The sequence below is a fragment of the Anarrhichthys ocellatus genome, unplaced genomic scaffold (genome assembly GCF_004355925.1).
Source record: "Anarrhichthys ocellatus isolate YVR2014 unplaced genomic scaffold, GSC_Weel_1.0 scaffold143, whole genome shotgun sequence".
Lineage (NCBI taxonomy): Eukaryota > Metazoa > Chordata > Actinopteri > Perciformes > Anarhichadidae > Anarrhichthys > Anarrhichthys ocellatus.
This window is the reverse complement of record NW_022280173.1, coordinates 1-26,101: the sequence shown is the minus strand read 5'-3', so window position 1 is coordinate 26,101 and position 26,101 is coordinate 1. Positions and strand designations below refer to the sequence as shown.

The window sequence follows — 26,101 nt, the reverse complement described above, 5'->3', positions numbered from 1 at the left end:
CCCCAAACAGATGCACTTAAGGTCACTTCACCCCATTTAATCAGACCAAGGAATGCCATCTAGACTTTGATATATTTCACCATACACAGTATATATGTTGTAGTTAGAGATACTGTAGTGTAACCCATAGTACTGTTGTTACGTTCCCCTTTTTAGGTTCTAAGGGATGAGGGGAGTAATAAAGTAAAATTCCCAGTGAAAGAGAATCATGACCAATAGATGAGTTAACAAAATAATATTTATTAACAAAACGATTGAATGCTCACATGGCAGCAACTGAAAACTACTTTCTTATGACGAGAAAGCGACAATACTTGACACTATACGAACAACAGCCCACACAACTGGAACAAAGGTGATGTAATCCACAGCTTCACACCGACACACACACAGCTTCACTACTGCGGTTTGCCCCAAGGGGCTGTCCGTATGGAGCTCCCAGCTTCTTATCCACCACTGATGGAGCGCAGCCGCGTTCGATCACCCGCCGCAGCTGACATCCCGGGAAATGGGCGGCACCTAAGATGACACTGAGGGTGGGCAGAGGGAGAGCACAAACAACAGCACACGTAACAACTGTATTTAAGCAATATTGAAAATATTCCTCAAATTGCTGAGCACTTTCTGGCACACTTATAGCTCACTGGAGTCAACTGCATTGTAATGTTTGATTTATCAGTGTTTCTCTTTGTTTCTGCAAGCTAGTGAGACGGCCAAACAAGAAGAGAGTTACAGAATGTTTGGTGAAGACAGTGTCACTCACATTGAGGCTTTGTCTTGCTATGTTATCCGCTAGGCATTGGTCTATTATTTGGTATATTATTATTATTTTCTCAGTGCACCATTTGAACCCAATGACAAACATCAAAATTGATCCAAATTGCAGTCAGGAATCTAATGTTTGAGCCATTTTGACTGCCATCAAAATAAATAGAGTTCAGTTCAACAAAGGTCAGCTTCAAATTAAGTAATCAAAAGTGTGACTAGATGTTTGATGGCACAAATGGTGTCCTGCAAAACTTGAATCTCTCTCTGTCTCTGTCTCTCTCTCTCTCTGTCTCTCTCTCTCTCTCTCTCTCTGTCTCTCTGTCTCTCTCTCTCTCTGTCTCTCTCTCTCTGTCTCTCTCACTCTGTCTGTCTCTCTCTCTGTCTCTCTCTCTCTCTGTCTCTCTCGATCTCTCTGTCTCTCTCTCTCCCTCTCTCTCAGGCATACAGTCTTAAAGACTACAAGCAGCTGAAGTCAGATATAAATCTGCGTGGCCTGGGTCCTGACTACACAGCCATGGAAGAGACAGTAAGTATTGACCTGCAACATCAGTCAGTGTCAACTCAGCAGAAATTGTTACAGACCCAACCGTTTGTGTTAGGTGGGTTCATTTATCCAGAAACTGCAAAGATATATCAACATGTTGCATTGACAGGCCTGTCATTTATTTTCTTTTAAAGGGACACTGTGTAAGTTTTAGTGGCATCTAGTTGTTTGAGCCCCTCCCTTTCCAAGCGTGTGACAGTAACAAGTGTAGTTGCCATCAACTCGGGTATCCTTCACTTCACCTGGTTCACTTCACGACAGCGGCCTCTCTGTTCGCACTTTGTGTGTGTTTGTGTCTACGTGTGTTTGTTTCAATATGTTTGTGTTTATGAGTGTTTGTGTCTACGTGTATGTGTGTTTGTGTCTATATCTGTGTGTTTATGTGTGTGTGTGTGTGTGTTTGTGTTTATGAGTGTTTGTGTCTATGTGTATGTGTGTTTGTGTCTATGTCTGTGTATTTGTGTGTGTTTGTGTCTATATGTGTGTGTGTTTGTGTCTATGTATGTGTGTTTGTGTGTGTGTGTGTGTGCGTGTCTATGTATGTGTGTGTGTGTGTGTGCGTGTTTGTGTCTATGTGTGTGTTTGTGCCTCAAACTCTTCTTATTCCCATCACACGTGGAAAAGTGGGGCAATTTTACCGCCAGAATTATTTCTCTAAAAAACAGTGAATAAGCTGAAAACAGAATGCTAAATGTTGATTCAGCATTCCAAGTATTGTTAACTGAATCTTTATTGTTGGAATGCTGATGCAGCATTCCAAGTATTGTTCTTTGATTCTTTATCCAACTACTATTTCTTCCGTACATTTTTCTTCTTCCACATTTTCTAAGCTACAGAAACCGTTCGAAAATCAAAATGTTCAGCTCTTTAAAGACACTTCTGCTATGATTTTTTTTTATATTTCTACCTCTTATGCTTTTTGAATTATTAAGCTTTTTGCAAAACAATTTTAAATGGGATGTCTATGGAGAACATTTTCCAAATCCCCTTAAACTTCTTAAACTTTGAAAGCCTTCTTCTTCCTCATACTTTCAGCTATAGGCACCATTTCAACATTAAAATGTTGAGAAAACCCTGAACTAATACCCCATGATTCAGCTTTTTATCTTTTACACTTTTTGAACTGTAGAAATTTAACTTTTATGATTTTGCAGTCCTTTTCTGAGTTTATAATGGGTGTGTATTGCGCAGCTCAGAGTGCGTGATGTCATTGCTAGAGTAAAGAGGAGCTTCAGAATCTTGTGAAAAAAATATTTTTATTTTGCCACTGATTCCACAATTTTCACTCTTCATGCATTATTTTTTCGTGAAAGTGTAGCTAATCGTGTCCTTGTTGTAGACAAATGACGGTGGAATCCCACAGATTTACACATTTGGCACAAACGCGAGGAAAACCAACTATCTGCTCCATAGCGACCAATGTTAATTCTTACTCCAAGAACATCTTGCACAGACAACCGTCCAACATTTCTAGATCACCATTGAAGCCACATTTTTTACACTACAGACATCATTTTCACATGATCTGTTCTTCAAGTCATCCTTCCTTGCCAGTTCTAATATCGGAGCAATAGGAGCTATATGGGGGTTTTGAGAATTAGTTTGACAGGTTTTTCACAGCTTTATCTCAATGTTAGGCCTGCAGGCACACAGGTGTTTTTGATTGAGCTAATTTGTGAAGTTGATAAACACACAGACACACTGACACACACACACACACTGACACACGCGCACACACATACACAAATGACTTAGAGATATTCAGTAAAAGCCATCGTCTGTCCATCTGTATTTGTGTCTCTCTCTCTGTCGCTCTCTGTCTTCCTGTCATTCTGTGTGTGTCTCTCTCTCTCTGTTTTCTGTCTGTCTGGGTCTCTCCCTCTGCCTCTCTGTCTGTCTGTCTGTCTCTCCCTCTCTCACTCTGGCTCTTTCTCTGTTTTTCTCTGTCTGTCTGTCTGTCCGTCTCCCTCCCTCTCCCACTCACTCCCTCAGTCACAAACTCACTCTGTCTCTCTCTCTCTCTCTCTCTCTCTCTCTCTCTTTCTCTCTCTCTCTCTCTGTCATTTCTCTCTTTCTTTCCGTCTGTCTTTTTCTGTCTGTCTGTCTGCCTTTCTCCCTCTCCCTCTCTCACTCCATGCCCCCCTCACTCACTCTCTCTGTCTGTCTGTCTCTCTTTCTCACTCCCACTCACTCACTCACTCACTCACTCACTCACTCTGTCTCTATATTTCTGTCTGTGTCTCTCTCTCTCTGTGTCTCTCTCTTCAGTCATTCAGGTCTTAGAGATTTTTTGAGGACTTTTCCCCTTTAACCCCCCCCCATTTCAAAATAAAAGCCACACAGTGAATTCTAACTTGAATGCTTGTGATGAAGCCTGTCATTTAATAACCTCGGTTTGTGTGTGTCAAACATTATGATTCTGTCTCCTCTCCCCCTCTCTCCCCCACCCAGTCCCACCCTTTCAAAATTAAAGCCCCATGGATTAACTGTATTTAAACATTAAGCTCAAAATTAGGCTTTTTTGTTGAAATACTTAATGCTCTTACTAATACTGTCACAACTACTACTACTGCTGCTAATATTTCTAGTATTACTACTACTACTACTACTACTACTACTTCTACTACAACTTCTACTGTTGCTACTATTACTACTACTACTACTGCTATTACTGCTACCACCAATATTATTACTACCACTACTGCTATTACTACCAATACTACTATTACTTATACTACAACTACTACTTCTACTACTGCTATTCATGCTACTACCAATACTAATACTACCACAGCTATTAGCACCACTACTACTAGTACTACTACTACTGATAATACAGCTACTTTAAATACTACTATTACAGTAATAGTAGTATTTGAAGTAGCCGTATTAGCAGTAGTAGTAGTAGTAGTAATAGTAATAGTATTACTATTACTACTACTGCTACTACTACTACTGTTATTTTAACTACTACGGCTACTGATACTTCTAATACTTCTTCTTCTAATGCTACTAATACTTCTACAACTACCACTTCTACTACTACAACTACTACTATAAATATCACTACTGCTATTACTAGTATTTATTCTAATGATACTAATACTTTTACAACTACTAATATTATAGTACAACTACCACTTCTACTACTACTACAACTGCCATTGCTACTACAATTACTGCAACTACTACTAAAACTACTACAACTACTACTACTACACACGCTATTACTACTAATACTACTACTAATTCTACAAATACTACTTTTACACCAAGTACTACTACGACCATTACAAGAGCTATTACTATGACTACTACTACTACTACTACTATTACTGCTACTACCAATACTACTATTACTACTATTACTACTCCTTCTAATAGTTCTACTACTTCTACTACTATTACTACTACTACTACCACTTATACTACTACTTTTACTACTATAACTTTGACAGTAAAATCGTTGAGCTTCAAGCTTTTCCTGCATTGTAATTCAGCTCTTAGCTTTGTTCGATTATACAGTTTAGCTTCCAAGTCTGCCAGTTAGACATTTCAATTAGAAGGGTTTTCAGCAGTGCAGTCCAATGCTTTTGGCCTTCAACATGTTTCAGACAGGTGGTCTCCCATTTCTGTATTTTCAGCAATTGTTTTGCGATTTATTTCAGCTTTCAGTATTCCAACGCATTTTTTGCAGGAAATGCATTTTCTAGTTTTCATATGCATTTATCTGTCTACTTAGAGCTTTTCAGCATTATGAGACAGAAATGAATCTGTAGACTAGTGTACACATTTTCTATTTTCTATTTCAGAGCCTCTCTGGTCTTTAAATAAAAGAATGATACAGAAGAACACAATACAAAACCTGCCCTACATACCAGGATTTTATATTAATTTGCTGTTTTGCTGCAATACCAGCTGTAAGCAGTGACTCACAAATGTGATTAGAATTTGTTTGGACAAAATAATGTCTGTGTCTACATCCTGATGACGAGTGTCACTGTGTGTCCACTGACTCTCTTCCAACTGTCATAGTTCTTTATTTAAAGGCTCCCATGCTGTTCCACAGATACACTTACATCTAAGCAAATGAGGGTACCTCAAAGAAGTTAAGTGCTTTATGCTGGGATGTATCTTTTAATCCCCAGTTGTAAAAAGTGAGCATGTTTGGCCAATTTACACCAGATTGAGCCCTGGGCATCTCCAGGTCCAAGCCTATTAGTGAATGATATGAGTAAATGTTGATAGCCCCACTGAATGGCTGGCTGTGTTTGGTATTGTTGGGCTGCGTGGAGAGGCTCTGCTGGGGGGAGCACAAAGAGAAGGGCCTTAAGGGAGAAATGGCTCAGTTAATTAAAACCCCCTTTTATAATCTGCTTCTATTTCTCTCTCACTCCCTCTCTCACTCTTTCACTGTCATCATGCTGAGAAACTGAAACGACAGAAGCTGTATTCAAATGTGATCCGTGAGCAGAACAAAAAGATAAGTAGGATTCCCTTTCTACTGGCCAAGGACCCGGAAGGCAATGACAAGAAAGTTCCCAGGATGAAGGTGTGTGTGTGCTTCTTTGAATGTGTATGTGTGTGAAACCTAGCACGTCTTTTTCACAACAGGAATGTGTGCTTGTGGTTGTTTGAGAGACAAGTTGTGACTAAGCAAAATGACAAAGAGTGTATGAAATCAGGGAGAATGTCACTACATGGATCCAACCTGGTATCTGGATTACCTGATCCTTGATAACCAGTCTCACACAGCTGGTTTAGCAAAATATGACTATACATTAGGGGAAAATACAGATTTTTTAAATAATGACTAACTTAACAGTTGCGCTCTTACTGTATGTGTATTTAACAACATAAACATCGAACAAAAAGTTCGGAAATTAGTGTTTGGTAGATTATTTCTCTGTTGTAACAATGCTTCTTGGCAATGAATTTTATACCGTTGGAAAGCCTGTTTATTTACCTTTCAAATGGTGCCCCATTTGTAAGGAACATGCATTTCTGGGATGAGCAGCACAGCTGAGTATGTGGGTTGCGCCCATGAAAAATTTGCTAAATCTTCTCTGCCAATGCCAAACAGCTTATTCTGCTGTTGCTATTGACCGTCAGGCCCGTTTACGCTGGTGTCGGCAACACCTGCACTGGAACCTGAACATGTGGAGGAACGTTATGTTCAGCTATGAGTCCAGATTCTGCCGAAGGAAGTTGGATTGTAGGGTCAAAGTGTGGAGAAGACGGGGAGAACGCTATGCTGATTGCTGCACCGATAGAGTAACACCTTTTGGTGGAGGCAGTGTGATGGTGTGGGGCGGCATCTCCATCACTGGAAAAACAAGGCTTGTCTTCATTGGAGGCAATCTCAATGCAGAGAGATATCGAGATGAGATTCTGCAACCAGTGGAAATCCCATTTCTCCACAGTCTGGGACCGAACTCCATCCTCCAAGATGACAACGCTCGCCCCCACCGAGCGGGGTTTATCAGAGACTACATCCAGAATTTGGGAGTGGAGAGAATGGAATGGCCTGCCAACAGTCCTGACCTCAACCCAAGTGAACACTTGTGGGACCAGCTGTTCGTGCCAGAGTGACCAACACAACCACATTGGCTGACTTGCGACAAATCCTGCTTGAGGAGTGGAATGCCATCCCACAGCAGTGTGTGACCAGGCTGGTGACCAGCATGAGGAGGAGGTGCCAGGCTGTTGTTGTGGCTGTGTATGGTTCTTCCACACGCTACTGAGGCTCCTGTTTGTTAAATGAATAAATTGTAAAATTGCCAATATGTCTCGTTTCTTCCTTGTTACTGATAGACTTCAATCATCCAATCCACCAAACAACACCAAACGAGAGTCGATGGCAGAATACGCTGTTTGGCATTGGCAGAGAAGATTTGGCAAATTTTTCATGGACGCAACCCACATACTCAGCTGTGCTGCTCATCCCACAAATGCATGTTCCTTACAAATGGGGCACCGTTTGAAAGGTAAATAAACAGGCTTTCCAACGTAATAAGATTTATTGCCAAGAAGCATTGTTACAACAGAGAAATAATCTACAAAACACTAATTTCCGAACTTTTTGTTCGATGTTTACATATTACGAATAAATATAATATACACAAAACAACATGACAATTCAAAGTTAGGAAGTTGTTGTACTACAGAAAGGAGTACTGTAGAGAAAATGCAGATGAATGCTTGGCTTGATAAACCTCAAAGTCTGAAAACCTAAAGTCTCATCATTGACGTTCAAAGAGTCCAGGGTACTATTGTTTATCTTCTTCAATCGTTTTTTATTTTATTGAGTCAATAGAATTTTTTTTAATTCATAATGTCGCCACATGCTTTGATGGAATTTGAGGGCAATACACTAAAAAGTCACTGTCAGAAATAAAATGAAATAATGTCACCATCATTTTATGTGTAACGTAATTGAATAAATTCCCAGTGACTAAGACGACGCGCCGGCACTCCAGCAATAAATGTGTGACAGACTTTAAATTACATCTTTTAATGTAGACCACATCTAAATTTTTTTCTCCACTCCATAAAAACTCCAAAACCTTCAGTGCATGATTCTTTCTGACGATACGGTAGAAAATTTGGGCTAAACCTTTGTGATCCCAGTGAACAGCTGATTTTGTGACAAGCAGAAAAGTAAAATCGATGCGATATATCTGATTTTTAGTGTATTTCTCCCCACAAAAGTTATCTTGAATATATTACGCAGCATTATCAGCTATTTGTCCACGATAGAAGACAGGCAGACATGGAGGAAGAGAAATCATTAATTTGTTACTTTAACTAATTTACCAATTTAGCATTCTCTCTTCTAAATAATCAGCCACCTCACGATTCATGAAATGAATCACACACTTTAGGATCATCCTTAATCCAGGAATATGTGCCAAAATCAATGGTTTGTAAGAGTGGTATTTAACAATATAATCGGTCATGCAACATCCTGACCATAAACCACAGAACAGCACATGGCCCATTGTAAATATATAGAACATATTCCAACTATGTAATCCAACAAATCAGACTTTAAGATACTCTCTTACTAATGATTAAATTCAAACTGACAGTGAGCAGATTATGCAAAAATAACTGACAGAAGTAAAGCACATCATGTACTCCAGTTGATGTGGCCATGACAAACCTTTCACTTCTCTCTTTTAACAAATCAAATGCTGCACCTATTTGTTTTGTTCAGTGATCCAGATAGATTTATTAATTACTTTGAGTTTGACTTTGAGTTTGAGATTTATATAGGCTATTTATTTAGGTATATATTGCTTTGAGTTTGATGTTCAGTGATCCAGATTTATTTGTTTAATTATAGATGTTCAGTTCAACAGTTTTCCAGTTTTTACAGTCTGTAATAGACTGGTTGTTCATTCGGATTAATTTCATTTATTTATTTGTAATGAGGGTTATCAGCTGATTAATATGCAATTGTCTTTTTCCTGCTCCAAACTATTATTATATCGACCTTTAAAAATCCACTATCGGTTGACCTCCAGTGACATTTATCATGTGTGATACTACAAATTATGATGAAAAACCAAGATTGAGCCTGGTGCTCTTTGTTAGGCTTCTTTAATTTAGTGCTTTACATTTTGTCTGGATCCAGGGGTGATGTTATTAATCCAAACAGTTAGTAAACTGTTTACACATTCTGACTCGATCTTTTGAACTTCACTTGCTCCGCTGCAGGTTAGCCAGGCAGATTAGGTTACCATGGTGACCTAATCTCATGAAAACCTTGTCCTGTTTTACGAAGTTTTAAAATGACGATGGAGAATTATACATCACATGTACTGTATTGTATTTTAATGTACCAGTAAAGTTATATAACCATGACATGTACCTTGTAGTGTACATCAGATAAACACAACCATTCTGAAAGGTTGCAGTGGACTGAGGTTTTGCAGACATTTCTGGAGCACCAGTACCATTTTTGACTGCAACTTGTTTTCAGTAATTAGTTTGTACATTAACATGCGTGGATCTCTCTGTCTCTTTCACGCTTAGGCCTTGGAATATGCCAAGACCATAGCCAAACCCCCTGTACAGTCTCAACCAAAACAGAGACAGAAACACCGGTCCGAAGGCTTCACTGAGCACGCTTCTTACTTGGACGTCTCCCAGCTGGCCACACTGGAAGTCCTTAGAAAACGGCATGAAGAAGAAAAGCAGGCTGTGGCACTCTTCAGAAAAGTACCTGCTGTCTGAGGCAAACTGCACTTCCCGTAAACAGTCCATGGATCCCATGCTCTCATAGATATTCTAAGATGTAGGACACAACATGCTGCCTCATTCAATTAGTTCGGCCTAGTATCACGCCAACATAATAAATACAAAAGTTAGGTAATAAAGAAGATCTCTGAGAAGACTGGCAGCCTTAGACAGCATCCGTGTTTTACTTTTAACATTGTGTGTCACCAGAAAAGATTTGACAAGGAATTCATTAGATTACTAATTTCTAGTGTTTGTTTCAACCATAGATGCCAGAGAATAGGTTTACAACGGTCATTTAGAAGCTTGGATTTATTTACTGGAGCCACCAAGACAGATTATAGGAATTAACTACTGAGATCCTAACATCTTCAGGTGTACTTTAAAAAAGAAAAAAGCAGTTTTGTATGGACTCACACTAAGATTTTTTGGAACTGGTGTCTATTGCCACTTAAAGGAAATGCAGTTTAAAACATTTCTGCGTTGGCTTCACCACTCAGCTGTAGCTACGGGTTCCTGCGTCTGAATTAGGCTACATTCACACCAAATCAGGTGTTGCAGCAAAAATGCCACTCCTTCCATTTATTTGAATGTGTGGAGTGTGTTTGGGATTAAAAAAACAATAGCTCTGTGGCAAAAAATGTAAACGGAATCCTTTTTTGAAAAAATGCAAGCCTACATCACGCTCAGATAGCCAATCACATTGGCGGTGATCAATGGGCCAATAAAATGAGTGTCACTAAATTGACTCTGAGCTAAGCACCTGATTTGGTGTGAATGCAACCTTCTTGGCAGTGTTGCAATGTGTGCATCATTACTTGTCTGCAGCGTAGTGTAGTTGAAGTTTGAATAAACCTGCATTATTGTTACCACGCTGGTAGTAGCAGCGTGGTAACAATAATGCTACTGTCATGTGTTGTCAGTGTTGTGCTTTGACTCTTTGACTAATCAAGTTTAATGACATTCTCTCCCTAAGTGTTCACCAGTCTTTGTGAGAACTATTGCACTTGAAATGGATAGACTATGTTGCAAAATATAATATTTTAATAGTATCTTGATGTTATCTTCTCTATGCGCAAACAATACTGCTATTAAAAACATGTCAAAGCAACTCTGCGTACCTGAGGTAGGCTGAACAGGACCTTACTAGATATTTGAGAATGATTAGAGAAGGAATTAGGTGGATAAAGATGCCCCCCCACACTTGGGATGAATTCTGTTGTTATGCCTCGTCTATTACATCCAACTTGTTAGTCATGAATTCTTCTCCAGTGTGTTAAGATGAATGATGAAGCAGGTGTTGCTCTGAATCCGTCCTTCCTGTTGCTGTAATATATATTTACACACACAGGATCATCCTATCACCTACCACAAGCAGTAAAGATTACATTAGATTTGTATTCTATGCATTATATTGATTTTCGTAGTTGCACTTATTATCAGACATAACTGTATATCTCAATATTTAACAGCATCTCTCTGAAGACCTACTGGCCTCAATGCAATGATGTGGTTGTTGTATGTCACTGACTGCACTGATTCAGTCCACCTCCAACTATTCCACAGCACTGGTTAATGTCCACACTCAATTTTCATTTTTCCCCATATTGTTGGTTTAGCCACCTTATCACTTTGTCTCCTCTCACCCCATTACACACTGTTTAACTTAGAATATTCCACACGCCCTTTGTTGTGGGTCACAACCCCCCCTTCACGGAAGAGAAAACCTGCTCAAATGAAGATGACACTTTGAAGCTCCCCTGATTTGCTCGCAGTCCTGCGTTTATAGCCTTATTGTAAGTAGTAACTCCTCCCCAACACAAAGCACTCTCAAGCAGCTCATTTTACTAATTGAACCCTCAGATCATTATCAAAGCACTATTTACCTCTGTGCAATATTTTAATGAGATTATAGTCTCTATTTAACCCATCATGGACTCTTTGAAGCCCTGTGTTTTTAGTGTTAAGTCCTCAGATGGGCGGTTGGAAACAAATGACCGAGCCCTTTTTAATTTAATGAGAAACGCCGCCTATCCAGACTGAGTCTCTTTGCTTCTTTTTTAGGTCCCACCTACTCATTTTTTGCCATTGAAATCCAGTTAATTGACAGAGTCTCTCCCCGCTATACATGAAGGGGGCCAAATTAGCATCCCTTTCTGCCCATTGGGAAGCTGAGGCAGACATGGAGGCTTTGATGTGAGAAGCACGCTTTCAGTAGGCGGCAGGCTTCCTGAAAATGAGCTGATGGCCCTGCTATTAGGTCCAAATGCAGATGCTTCCATGTGTTGCAAACGGTTAATCTTTTAATTGATCACCTTCTGCATGGCCTGTTCTCCACCTAGTTTTTTCCCCCACTGCCTGTTAATCACAATCACATTTTGAAGATGACATGAATTGCATTTTAAAAAGGCAGGAAAGGATGGCAACTCCAGCATGTTACCATGTTCCTCTCATGCGTTCCAAGAGAGGAACGCATGCTATTGTCAAATGCCCAGTCAGAGATGCAGTTTATGGTAAAAGAAAATAAAACATGTGATCGGGACTGTTCTAACATTACTTCGTTTTTACTTGGATGCAGAGTTGTCAAATAGAACCGATCTCCGTCCACATGGGAGTTTCAGCATCATTCTCGAGTTGATCTGCATCCACACCAGCCTTCGAAGGCGGACAGCACGTGACCATTAACTACACTGGGCATGCGCGTGACGGTGTAAACAGGAAGTGGATTGCTTGCTTAGTTAAAAACAAATACGACAAAGTAATAAAGTAGTCTTTAATAATGAAAGGTTGTATTTGATACTTAAGATCGTCCTCTAAAATCTCCCTCTATAAACTCAAACAGACAGTTCGTGGAAAGTTTTAGAAGTTTTATTTTTCAGACTTAGTTACAACGCTGCAGGTCTCTCTCTCTCTCTCTCTCTCTCTCTCTCTCTCTCTCTCTCTCACATCAAATTTACTTTAACATCAACACTTACACATAAACGTTTACCAGATTATGGGTCCATCAATGTGGTCAACACACGTCTCTCACTCGTTTCCTCCGTGTTGTTGGTGTCTGTTCTCACTAGTAGCTCTGAACATCATGTCCGCCTAGCTAGCTTCTAAGCTAATTTTAACATTACCGCCAATGGAGAAATGCTAACCGCGATTAGCATTTAATACAACACAAATGTTATACTAACAGAGCGAATACAATATATCTACGTACATCTTTTCATGCTTCATAAATACATACTTACAGACTAAGGTCTCTCAAGGCTACCAAACGGAATAAGTAAAACGTTAGTGCAGCATGTCTTCTCATTAGAATCTAAAAACAACGAGCTGCTCCATAGGGCTGATGCCGGTCACGCCGCTCGCTAATCGCTCCAATAACAGCTGCTTCCTCCACAGAAATGCAGACTTTTACTGCACAACAGCTGCTAGCTGCTGCTAGCTGTTGTGCTAGCAGCAACGATTGCAATTAGTTGTCCATGTTGAAATGAATCGCTGGTAGCCCAGTTTGTTTTCTTCCGGGTACGGGTCACGTGATAGTGAGTGTGACGAATCAGGGACGGAGAAGTCATGGTTGCCAAGAACCAACCCAGTAGCCAACACGGGTGTGGGCATATATTTTTTCTAAGCACATCAGTTTCCGACCGTCCACACTCAAACGCAACCCCAGAGTTCTCAAACACCTCCAGCCTCGGGGGAGTTTTCAGACTCCTCCGCTTAGGGTGCTCCAAAACTCCGGCAAAGTGTGGCTGCTCAGTGTAAACGTGGCAAATACGGAGTAAAAATTAGTATTTTCCCCAACAGCAAGATCCGCAGATGTACATGTACATGTATGTACATGGCCTAAGACTCTTAGATGTGCGTATGTGTATGTGGCTCATGTGTTATCAAATATCAAAAAAAAAAAAACAACTTTACTTCACCTCCCTCCATTGTTATCACAGTAATATTTGGACAATAAAGAGTTGACTACAACACTCACAAGAAGGCTGATCTTTTTATTAATCTGCTTCTACAGTTTTACAGCAGAGCTGTCTGTGGACCGGAGGTCAAATGTGCAAAGTGGATTTGATGTTGGTTGATATGCTTGACATTCGTTTAACACGATTATTGAAAGATTATGTGAATGAGACATCCTGCAGCATGACCATTAGTATATTGCTTTGCCAGTGAATTAATAGAATAACACTGACATGGTTCAAAAGCATCCACCATATTGCTTAAGACACATGCAGGCAAAACGGCACTGCAGGAAATTCCAGCTCCAAATGATGTTACCAGATTACACAAATCAAAAATCTTTAGAATGTTCACTGACATTAAAATGCCAAAATGTGCATTGAATGTTTTTCTTGGATTGATTTTTGTTGTTTTGTTCCATTTGTTCCAGGAACAAAACTCAGAATGTTATGTCTTAACACTATATAAATGAAATGTGTAAAAATGTATTTTTACTGCAAAACTGAATTTGGACTGCTGCTGATTTAGAAATAATAATACAGTTCAAATCTAAATAACATTTTCCCTGCCACATTCTGCATCGAAAAAAAGATTTATGGCGGCACAAGAAATACATTAAATGTTTGTATGCTTGAACTATAGGGCATTTTTATTTTGTTTCTTGGCTAATTAAATTCTCTTACTAGTGTGCAAAAACAATATTTTTTTGGGGGTCAAATAGATATGTATTGTTTCATATTAAATTATTATCAGCGGTGTTGACCATGACTTAAAATAAATGAAAAACACATTTTCATGAAAAATATAAGGCTACTGGATTTCCAAGCACTTGCCTTAGGACCAAATATTTTACACACATGGAGTCATTATCTGCATTTTCAGAGACAGTTTACCAGCAGAAACACATTGCTACCATAAACACAAGTGTTCAACACAGCTGCGCCACTATAATTGTTTTTATTCTGAAAGAATTAACCATTTCTTTTGGTGGTCCGGATATGAAGATATTTCCATCTGATGACTGTTGTCATGACTGATTTTCTTGACCGAAATTCATCCATCAAGCTTTTACCACTAACAGATGTTATTGAATGCACGTGCCACATCTGTGAGTGTTATGAAGTAAACATCCTGCTGTTGTTTTTGGTGAATTTAATTCTAAGCTGAGCATCATTTAACGAGAAATATCCTTGTAAGTTCAGTGTGTCAATAAACAAAGATCCCTGTCAGAGGCTTACCTTTAGTGAGGAATAGATACAGTAATCTTAAACCTGCAGTATAGTGTAGCATCGCGTTAGAGAGCTGCTGACTAGTGGGGATGTCTCGCTGTCTGTGTTTTTCCTCTGTGTTAGTTGGTTGAAAGCGCAGCGGGCTCCAGGCCACCGCGCAGGATGACCGCAGAGAACAAGCAGCCTCGCATTCAGAACGGAGCTCCATGCTGTGGAGACCGGTTCCTCAATAAAGGCTGACAAGAGCCGAGCAAAGAGCCGTTTGAGCTCACTTCAACAATTGACCATGATAACAGGATCCCATGCGCACGTGCAGCTTAAATAATAGCACTGCATATTAATGCAGAAAAATAACCACATTAATAATCCATTCGGTAGCTATTTATGTAGTTATTATTTTTCCCCCAAATAATCCCTGCAAGGTGGAGGTATAAAACTGTAAAGAACAAACAAATTGGCTTTGAAAAAATAAAGGGATAACAGAATAAACGAAGCCGATAACCGATTAATTTATATACTATATATATATATTTACAGACAAATATCAATGCCAGTCACTGAAGTATCTTCGACCAAAACTTACTTTACAAAACTTTCAACAATATGAACAACAGCAAATAATATATAAAAAATGCACTAAAATAAAAGAGATAACCATAAAAAAAGAAAAGCATGGCAAATTTCGTTTGGGATAAAAGTGCAAAAGGATGGGTAGCATGACGCGTTTATGTTACAAAGCAAAGAGCTGTTCCATTGGCTTATTTATAACCATCTGTACACATTTTCGCTCTGAAAATAAAAAAGACATAGCTAAATGACATGTCAAAATAAACGTCTAGTTTTTACTAATAATAGTAATAATAAAAGCGTGAATTATTCTGTGTCTTGTCGGATGTAACAACACGAAAACTCTCATAGAGGAAATGGGGCAAATGTTAAAAATCAATGGGCCCACTTTGCATGTTTGAATAAATATTAACATTGTATTGTAAAACCTATTCCCCCTTGATGTTGAAAACAGCAATACGCTATATATTTGTAATGGTAAGAGGAAGAGGCCACCATTGTCTACAGTGCATTTACAGTGCGGAAGTAGCTGCAGTTAAAACAACTCTGCAGCCTACTATAGTAGATGATCCGGGGAGCAAATGTCATCCTCGATGTCCACATCGTCATCGTTTTCCTCCAGCAGGTACGAGTCCGGCTCCAGTCCATGTTTCAGCTCCTCCGCGCTCTTCTCGTTCAGTTCGCTCTCGCTGGAGTTCTCCGCGGATCGGTCCAGCTCCCCGGGCGTCTTCCGCTCGTCCTGCGCTTTCCTCAACTGCTTCTTGTGCTTCATCCGCCGGTTCTGGAACCACGTTTTTACCTGCACGGCAGTTGTGCATGTGAGAGTGAATTATGTGAATTGTAAAAACGATCCTAAATATACGCAATTCATCCCTTAATGATCTGTGATCTAAAGAAATCCCTTAAATAAGTCAATATTATTAATTTGGGTTATACACCTAAAGACACAGTAAGAGTTGGCCTGTTGAATTATGTTTGCTACTAAATTTCATATATAGTCAGAAGTAGACTTTTAAAATTAAATCCAATTTATTTGTAAAACCCAAAATCTAAAATCACAAATTTGCCCCAGTGGGCTTTACAATCTGAGAATGACCTGTAGAATTTGAAAAACCATCTGTTCCCTGGAGGTATATGATTTATGTATTATTATATTGTATTTCATGGTGGTTGGCGGGCCGCCGCTTTTCTTTGGGTCATGAAGAGTAATAAGTATTGAACGAATAAACAAAGGAACCACGTTCACATACACTTTGCTCCATGGCAGCATCCCTGTATCTCCTGCTTTCAGATGTGTGTGTGTCTGTGTGTGTACCTGCGTCTCGGACAGGCTAAGCGCCGTGGCCAGCTCCACTCTCTCCGGTGTGGACAGGTACCGCTGGACTTCGAACCTCTTCTCCAGGCCAGAAAGCTGCGAGTCGGAGAAAACCGTCCGGGCCTTCCGGCGTCTGCAGTGCTTCCCCGGTAACTCTGCATGGTGCTGGAACAGGGCCGGCATCTGCATGCCTACAGGTGGTAAGAACAAGTGATGAGACATTCTAAGTGTTCAACAACAACATAACACACACAAACTCTTTATATGTCTGAGAAACTGTAACGGAATAATAGGCGTTCATATTTTAATGACATTACTTTATAATGAATGCAAAAACACATTTTAGTTTACAGAATAATCAGAGCAGCATAATTGCCCTTTGGGCTTAAATTAAGATGAAAATAAATAACGTACATTTTAATGCCGTTTGAACAACTTAATTATTATATTAAATTGCTATATATTAATTATCTCCTGAAAAAAAGCCGAACTGAATAAGGTAGCCTACATACTGGTTATTGTTATTTCCGGAGAGTTCAACATTCCCACCTGCATTTCGTAGGCTATGTGACTCATTTCAACAAGTCTATCACTGCAAATTATGTTATTCCCTATAAGGTAATACATCCATAAATTCATAAGAGTTGATCATGACTTTCCGTTGTGACTAATCAAATACAGCGTTTATAGCTCTAGACTCCAGCCGCATGGCCACTTTAACTGTCTTTTATCTGACACAAGTTTCCTTGTTACACTAAGGCCTCTCTCTCTCTCTCTCTCTCTACACCTCTCAGTCACAGGCTCTCCCATGCTTACCAGAAGTGAAGAAGTACTGGTGGTGCTCTGGCTTGTGGAGAGGATGGTGCGGATGTGGCGCCAGGATCGGGGTTGGCATCAGCGGGTATCCATACTCCAGGATGGGCATCCGGGAGGCCAGGGAGCCGCAGAAAGGCGAAGGAATGACGTCTCTCAGCGGCTTGGGTTTGTGCAATAAGATGTCCTCAATGAAAAACGACGTCGACCTCTGCGTGGGCACCGCAGACGCGTAGTTCATACTCATGGTGCTAGTTTGGATTTGTTATGTCCCTGCCTTCAAACCTACATCAGCATCTGCCTCTTCTCCCCAAGTCTCCCAGGCTTAAATGCAGTCCCTGTGTGATCAGTGAATGACACTTCGCCGAGCATTACAGAGACATCAGTGGGAGGGCAGACTTCCAACAAGCATTAATTCAGACAGATAGCGGATTGGGGAAATTGATTTACGCATCAGCCAATTAAAGCTGTGGATGGGCGGAGGGGAGACGTGAGGAGCCCGTTCTTCGCTCTGATTGGCTGAGACAAGTCCGGAGCTGGTGAAAAAATAAAAATAAAAAAGCAAACAAGAGTCCAGAAATGCAGCGCACCTGTGACCGCAGCATCACAGTTCATTTGAATAGCAACTAAAAATCCATCCGAGAATCACCACTCGTAGCGGTGCTTATGTGGTTGCCTAGCAACCATGCTGTTTTTGCCAGGTTCGCGAGCACACATGGCCTTGTGGAAGAATTATTCTTTATTGAGCCTACGAACAAAATTTGTACTAAATGTTGATTATGGATACTAATGAGATGTAGCTGCCATCTCTCTTGGAGTCTGCAGTATGATGCTTATAACGCATTTAACGGGGTATTTATGGGCTAGTTTAGTTGTGTATTATTACTATACTTTAACAGCAGCTTTTCTGATGTGAGACAGCCAAATGTATAGCCCACAATTAATATATTTTATAACAGCCTCTACACTTAGGTGTCTTTCGTTATGCTCTGTTGTAGGCCATATTATGAATATAGTTATGCCAATTCCTCAATTTTTTATTATATTAGTGTTTTTGTGGTTTGTCGGATCGCCACTCTTTTTCGGGCTCTAACAGGACATAATAAACAAAGGAAGCACGTTCAGAAACAAACGCTTAGCTCCTGCAGCATCTCTGCATCTCCTGAAAACATATGAACACAAAGGAGATGAGCTATTCCTCATGGAATCTGCAGCATGTTGCTCACTAAGTATCTAAGAGGTTTAGTTGTTGGCGCTTGCCATGGTGCTGAAAATCCCGCTTGTTGGTATAGTGGTTCGATGATTTCGTTGTTTTATTTTATTGTAAGGAACATCTACTTTCCATTTTAGGCCTAATGGTGACTTCTATAAAATCCTTAATATTATCCCTGGTTAAAATATTTGAATATGCCTAAAGTTCTTCTTTGGTAAATTTCCTTTTAATATGTGGAAAATTAGTTCATGTCATGTGGCAGCATTATTGCGTTATTACACGTGGCTGGTAAAAACACACAAATTTATATTTATAGGTATTTTGTGTGTATTTCACCATTAGTCTAAATTGTATTTCTCATGGCATCAATGTGGCGTTTCTATAATATCCCTACAATATGAATGGACTTGAGCGATTTGATGTGTTTTCCTATAATTCTATAATAGCTCTCTCATCCATGCTTTTGACACGGAACTTAAGATTTCTTGTCTTGAAACTTTAACATGTGTTTTTAATTCGCTCGGGTAACTTCTGATCTCTCCGTTCATGTTAGTGGTTTTTAAATGAAGTCGTGTAGCCCGTGTCGCAGGAGGATTGTACCGCTACTGGTCTGTCTAGTAATTCCGCCCAAATTGGCTGTAATTGTTGGTATTAAAATCTGGGAGAGTACAAGTGCCGCTCTTGTGCCCATTTGCGAAAGAAAGCGCTGCGCCATAATTTGTTGATATGGTGTTGTCATCACATTTCCAATCAGGCCGGTTAATGTGAAAGTGTCTTAATGTAGGCAGAATTCACGCTGCAATGCTATTAGGCAATTAAGGGAGATGTTAAAGCGGAAGCTGTAATCCTGGTGCTGGAGGACAGGATTTCCATTTGATCAGATGGAGGGAGAACAAATTAATTACTGTCAGTCAGTTGCGCTGGAAAAGTGCTTCTTCGCTGCATTAGTTTGCATAGGTTTGTGTTAAATGGACACGTGCGCTCAAAATGCACATTAGCATAGTTGGATGGTTGCAAATCAAACACGTTTGGCATGGTGGGCACTGAACGTTAGCTCTACCTTAAGACGACTCTATACTAATTCATTCAGTCATTACATCCTTCCTCTAGATACACATTGTCTCATTGATGTTTCCATCAGAATAGGTCAGAAAAGTAATGCAGAAAACACATAACATTTTTCGATAGTCAAAACCAATACATTTTTTTTTCCTTTTTCTAATGTAAGCAGCAGAAAAGAAAAACGCGTTTAAAGACATGGCCATAGCAGATGGAGGTATCCTGCTGCACCTGGCTGGGCGTCAATCCCTTTTCTGGCGCACACCAGGATAACAAGTTGCTTGAATTTACTGAAAGTAAATGAAACAAATGGTGATGAAATCGTCTAAAGGATCCATTCTTGAGGCGCGGTTAAGCGGCTTTATGCGGCCATTTCATTAAGTAAATTTTTGAGCCGGTCAGGCAGTGCATCACTCCGTTAAGTGGCACGTTTGGATAAGAGGTTTGCAGCAGTGCAGGGTACTTCTTAGAACGAGTAATACTGGCCGTGCTGGAGATAGTGAACGCTAGGAGGTTAATAACCCACCTTTATCTTTTCTAAATCCGAGGAACATACAGTATGTCATAGATCCCTCATGGTTCTTTCTACCCATACACGTATCATATATTTGTTTGCTCGGTTTAAAACTTGCCCTAAAACAAGGACCAACGTCAATAGGCACTTTTTCAATGCACTCTCCAGAATGTTTTCATGTAGGCATATCTCTTTTTCTTTGTGTGACTTCTTTGCATCTGCCAACAATCTTTTTGAAATGTACATCTGGTTGTGCTTTAAAAAAAAAACCTATATATATATATATATATATATATATATATATATATATATATATATTATAATGCAGTATAGTTTGCAAAACACACATTCATAATACTATATAACAATAACAAACTATAGTATAGTATATATAAAGTATCATAATACTTCATAGTTGCTGTTCATAATATATATAATTCATTATAATCACTGGCATAATGCATTATAGTGTGATTACTCTCAGTTGAAGTAATGACATTCCTCAGGTATCGGCAGATATAACACATTATAGGTGGTTATAACTATAATGGTCACTATTTGCTCTAAGTAAATGGAAAAATATAAAGTTTATTGAGAACAACACAAAAAAGTGTCACTGAGTGACCAAGAATTATGAAGTAATATGATTGTTGACCTTATTAGTCACTCTGCAATGCTTTATAATGTGTTTTTATAATATAAATAGTAAAAAAAACATTATGAATATGTCTATAATACAGTACTATAAGCATAATAAAAGTATGTTTAAAATGCATTATAGACATGGCTACCCTAGCAATAACTCTATCTTGACACACAGAGTCATAAAGCTATAGCCTCTGAATGGGTGACTGACATAAAACCAGCTGGTCAGCCTCCAAAAGCATTATAATACAATGCTAAAAAGATCTGTAGAGGCACAGTAACAGCAGATGAGTAAATCACGCAGACTTAAAGAGAGTAAGCAACATATGCACAGTGTCTGTGGATTAAAAGCAAGAGTCATATTCTCCCCAATTGTTTTATTGGAATCATTTAAACTTTGATCATTCATGTTCAAAGTGTTAAGCTCTGCTTCCATGCTGATGGTGAGAATGCACACACAGCCTCGATGCAGCTCTCATGATCATAATCCATGGCTTATTTCTGGATGATGGTGTCAGTCTTCTAATGAGAGTTAGTGCTCCTGGGGCATTCATGCATCCGATAGGCACACAAATAGAATATACCTGGAGAGAAAGAGAGGGCAGGTCTTTGTTATCCAGCAGGAAATTAACTATTGTTTGTGATTTCTGCTATGTTCAAACACATTTGAAGTGCATAGAAAACCTAAATGACACTGTTTATTTGGCATCCAATTAATGAATACAAATGATACAAATAACTATAAATAAATGTGTATCATTGTTGTGTTGTTCTCCACCACTTCCTTGTTAGTTACCATAGTTTTTTGCAGATGTTTTCGGCCTCAGTTTTAACGCCCGCCCGTATTTTCAGCATATGGGTGCTGTTTACCTCTAAACTATTTTCATATTCAGTATAGTGAAAAGCCTGCTGAACAGCAGGTTCTGCACAGCATGGTGGAGGATTCAGAGATGAGCACTTACTACAAGCATCACTTACTGATAATGTCCCATCATTGATTCAGCTGGGTTGTCCCATATATGGTCTTGACTGTTTTCTGCTCAGGAAGTGAGTCGTTGCATTGTCTGATATTACCTACTCTACCTACTGTTGTTGTCTTTATTAAAAATAGTACATGCAGTGTAAATAGCATTAGCTAGTTATGCAGGTTCGAGTTGAGGCATTGACAATATGGAGGTTAAAACAATTGTATCTGCTATCTTACATTGCATTGTCAAAAGGATCTAATGTAAAATTTAAATGTTGAGCCTGTTGCTTGCCATGACTTTATAAAATATATCCTCCAAGCAGAGGTTTCCGGTACACCTCACTGAGTGCACTATTTGCTTATCCAGGAACTCATTCAAGAAGTTAACATTTAGCAGAAAGTGATCACAGCCAAATGTCACTGCATTTCAAAGAGAACACGAGTGGAACCCTGACACAGGTGGCACTGCTGTGAAAGAGAGGAAATATAATGCAGTTCGGTTCGTTGGGTTGCATGTTTACCTGAAAAAAAGGTAAGCACCACTGACACCCAGCCAATAATGTAGGACCAGGAGAACCTCCAGTTTCCGTAGCGTTTCCCATAGTAGTTAATAGTCACACCAGTGTACACAGACATTGCTAGAAACACTAAAAAGCCTGGGCAGGACAAAAAGAAAAAAATGAAACATAAAGAAAATGTTTGTAGAAATGGACAAACATTACTACTGGCTGCTCATGGAATATTTCATTTGGAAAATCACTGAAATTATGCTTCTTGAGGTATTTCATTTGTGACCATGGATTGATCAATTAAGGTCAAATCATTTGCAAGTTACAGCTCTAACCAAACCAACAAAGAAGAAAAACAATACAATAGAGTTGAACTTACATGAGATGAAAAACAATATGCCTGCAGCAAAGGTTTTGTCAAACCTGTCGAAGGAGGAGTAATGGATGAAGGCCATAATGCCAATGATGATGCCGATGAAACAGGCCAAAAGAGAGAGGATCATGAGGGCACGGGTGGCGTCTAAGTGGGCTGTGGACAAGGTCAAATGTCAATGGAAGTCAGTGGTCTGGTCAGTGCAAGTCAACAGTTCACGCAATGTTAACGCGCCAATATGATGAGAAAAAAATAGACCTCATTTCATCCAGGTCAGATGGAAATCCTGAATATATCAATCTGATCTTTAACAAAAACCATCGACCACATGACACACTAATATAGAGTTAAGTTGCTGTTTGGGAGGCAGAGGCAGTTGTTATTTTTAAACTAAATAAAGTATCACAATGACCAAATCTTACCATAACCATAACTTTTCTTTCTAAATATCAAAGTATCACAGCATATTATTTGTTATTAAATAAAAAGCACATTCTCTGTGTTATTCTGTAATGACAAATATTACCCTCATTTCTATTGTATTTAATATGAAAATGTTATGTGTTTGTGACATAAATATCTCTTACATTAGACTAAAATCCAGTGAAAAAAACGAGCGACATGAAGTCCATATGCTACTGCTAAAATATGCTACTGCAAGTTAGCAAAGCTACACTTCCAAATTCAAATTAAGAATAAAAGCATTTTGTTTGCCAGTATGCTGAATGTATATATATGTGTATAATGCATAGTTACTGCTTGTCATGGGATGACATGAAAATTTCATGTCATGATTTTTCTGGCCAAAATAATTGCGATTCACGCTCGATAATCATCAACATTATTCTTTAAACTCTTAAAACGGCATTAAAACATATTGGAATCACTCTACCTTAGTTTTTTTTTAAAGAAACAATTATTTTTATTGTATAACTGAGAAAACATCTTTTTTTAGTGAACATCCTTTTCAGTGAAAAACAAAAATTATGAATTTATAATTTCCCTCCATAAATAAAGGATACATAAAAGAAAAAACAGCACTGTGTGAGTCTGCTCTTTCTGACATGATAATTCCTGTATTTTTTTAAATCAACCTCTATTTGTCACTTCTCTACCATGATAGTGAGCTTGACAGCTTTTTCACATCAGGATGTTCCTGATTATCCCAATAATACATATTCACCTCGATCAACTGTTTTTTCACGCAATCCGTCATCGCGTCCCTCGTTACCACCATTGTCAAGTAAAGATGAGCTTTACCTCAGCCAATGAAATGATTTCTGCCTCGTTGAGAAATGTTTGTGACTTTCCCAGTTATCTCCATGAACCCTCTGTGTCAACACTTACCGATGCTGTCATTGTGTGGGAAGCATTTGCCCGGCATACAGTAGCGCCACAGGCCCTGGTGCATGTAGTTGCTGGACTGCCGATACTGCATCCAGTAATCGGTTGCTGTGGAAACTATCAGGAGGATGTTCCCTACTCCTGCACAGAACAAACCTCCACCCATAAAGCTGTACATCCTGCACCTGCAGACACACACACACACACACACACACACATAAGGTCACTTAGCATCAGCGGTCAGTGGCAGGGCCCCTTCGTCTCTCCACCTCACACACACTCACACACTTCAGAGAGAGAGGCTCTAAGTGTCAGTAATTGTGTTGTAATGAACATATTACTTCCAATGGATTGAGCTGCGGGGTCGCCCGTGTGTGTGTGCTCCACTTTGTTTTCCAGGAGATCAGTCAGTACATACACCAGTGCGCACGCGCGCGTGCGCGCGTGCACACGCACACACACAGTGATGCTTTGATACTTGATACATCTATTGCTCATTGTTCCACCTGAATGCAATATCCTGCAGCCATCCTTCTCATAGAGGACTGCCACTGATTTATTTTCTTTTTTTTGGGGGGGGGGGGGGGGGGGGGGGGTTGATAGATGCTTGTTGAAGAGCTCTGTGTATTCATTGAAGAGCTCTGTATTTCCACAGGATCCTATTTTTTTCTGAGCAGCCTCAGTTACAGGAGCTGTCTTAGTCCAAAGCAGAGCACTTTATAATCCATTTGATCCCCGCCATGTAAAAACAAATGGAGATGGTCTCATAATGTCAATGTTATGTGGAATTTATCAAATTCTATTGAAGTCATCCAGTTGGATTTAATGCATTTTTAGGAAGTAATTTCTTCCCAGCCAGGTTAAACCCCCTTTACAAAAAACAAGTTAAGTGAATTTCCTTTTCATTCAAAGAGAGGCCTTGTCACTGGCACTGACCTCGAGGCTGACTGTTTCTTCTCAATCACATCATTTCACATCATCTGAGACAATGGACTCACCAAGATAAAGAAAAAAAGACTAAGTATAAGGCTAACATATATCCATCTCTATCTTTCCTTATTTGTTGGCCTCCAGAGGAGACCGGGTTTTTATTCACCCCATGAACACAGAAGCATCTCATATCTGTACATTTGTACCTAATTGGCTGCAGAGTGAAAACTTTCCTCTCCATGGAGTTATGTATAAAGACATTTTAAAAGACAATAAAGTGAGACAAAAACTGGTGTGTACTTTCTCTGATACAGCAATGACTAATATTTACAACGTTCCCTGTGGAGCTCCTAGAGCTGCAGCTATGTCTCCACATGGGGGGAAATAGCAGAAAGAAATATAAAGAAAAACACAAACAACTAAATGAACCAAATTTGGACCAAATTTAGACCAAATTTAGTATCATCTTACCTTAATCAATGCCTTTTATGAAGATGTTTATGAAGACAGGGTTACCTGACAAAATACAACAAGATCCTATAATGCCAAGACAGGCAGATTTCCCGCAGGCTAATAACACTAGCGTTTGACGGTTGAATAGGGAGAAACTGGGGTTCCAACAAACACAGCGCTCAGACAATAGGCCAGGCCGGACACTGGCCAATCAGCACGCACCAGTTTTGTGGTTTGGGAATCTGCTGAAAAAACAGAAATGGTTAAAGCTTGGCAAGCTGAAGTAATACTGATGACTTCATGGTTTTGATTGAAAGTAGAGGGCTGAACTGGCTTTAGTGGAGGGTAAGCCAGGCAGTAAATCAGTCATTGGCTGCTCTGCTTCTGAGTTCTGGCTAATTTTTCAAGCAAACTCTATCACCCCGTTTTAAAAGTCTTATTAAGTCTCAATATGCCGGTTTTTCACTTGTAAATTTGCTACAATGAACTTTAGTTTCACTTTCAGTAAATGTGAAGCAATATTATCACATACAGGTCATCTATATCATCATTTAAAATGTGCTGAAGTCTATACGAATCACAAAGGAGGAGAAGGAGAGAGAGAATCAGACATTCAATGTAAAATGTTGAGACAGCAGATATTGTATCAGCATGATGTCA

At 39.4% G+C, this 26,101-nt stretch overlaps 3 protein-coding genes across 7 annotated transcripts in view; 1 reads left to right on the top strand and 2 right to left on the bottom strand.

The window, feature by feature from the left end:
* The window catches only part of jhy (junctional cadherin complex regulator), a 30,508-nt gene extending 18,313 nt beyond the window's left edge, over positions 1-12,195 (top strand). For 3 of the 5 annotated variants that reach the window (XM_031877651.1, XM_031877653.1, XM_031877654.1), the window contains 3 exons: positions 1,208-1,294; positions 5,736-5,864; positions 9,353-12,195. In XM_031877651.1, coding sequence (XP_031733511.1) covers positions 1,208-1,294; positions 5,736-5,864; positions 9,353-9,553 — 417 coding nt within the window. In that variant the 3' untranslated portion in view covers positions 9,554-12,195. The remainder of the gene's footprint in view (positions 1-1,207; positions 1,295-5,735; positions 5,865-9,352) is intronic. The other 2 variants (XM_031877652.1, XM_031877655.1) reach the window with 2 other exon arrangements.
* A 3,443-nt stretch (positions 12,196-15,638) lies between these two features.
* bsx (brain-specific homeobox) lies at positions 15,639-17,681 on the bottom strand. The gene is made up of 3 exons (XM_031877666.1): positions 17,438-17,681; positions 16,622-16,812; positions 15,639-16,105 (listed from the first exon to the last, which is right to left on the bottom strand). The coding sequence occupies exons 1-3, from the start codon at positions 17,679-17,681 to the stop codon at positions 15,863-15,865; spliced, it is 678 nt and encodes a 225-aa protein (XP_031733526.1). The 3' UTR covers positions 15,639-15,862.
* Positions 17,682-21,235: 3,554 nt separating this feature from the next.
* On the bottom strand, positions 21,236-25,652 carry lim2.1 (lens intrinsic membrane protein 2.1). The gene is made up of 5 exons (XM_031877659.1): positions 25,460-25,652; positions 24,062-24,243; positions 22,721-22,870; positions 22,354-22,488; positions 21,236-21,449 (listed from the first exon to the last, which is right to left on the bottom strand). The coding sequence occupies exons 2-5, from the start codon at positions 24,234-24,236 to the stop codon at positions 21,388-21,390; spliced, it is 522 nt and encodes a 173-aa protein (XP_031733519.1). The 5' UTR covers positions 24,237-24,243; positions 25,460-25,652; the 3' UTR covers positions 21,236-21,387.
* Positions 25,653-26,101: the final 449 nt, after the last annotated feature.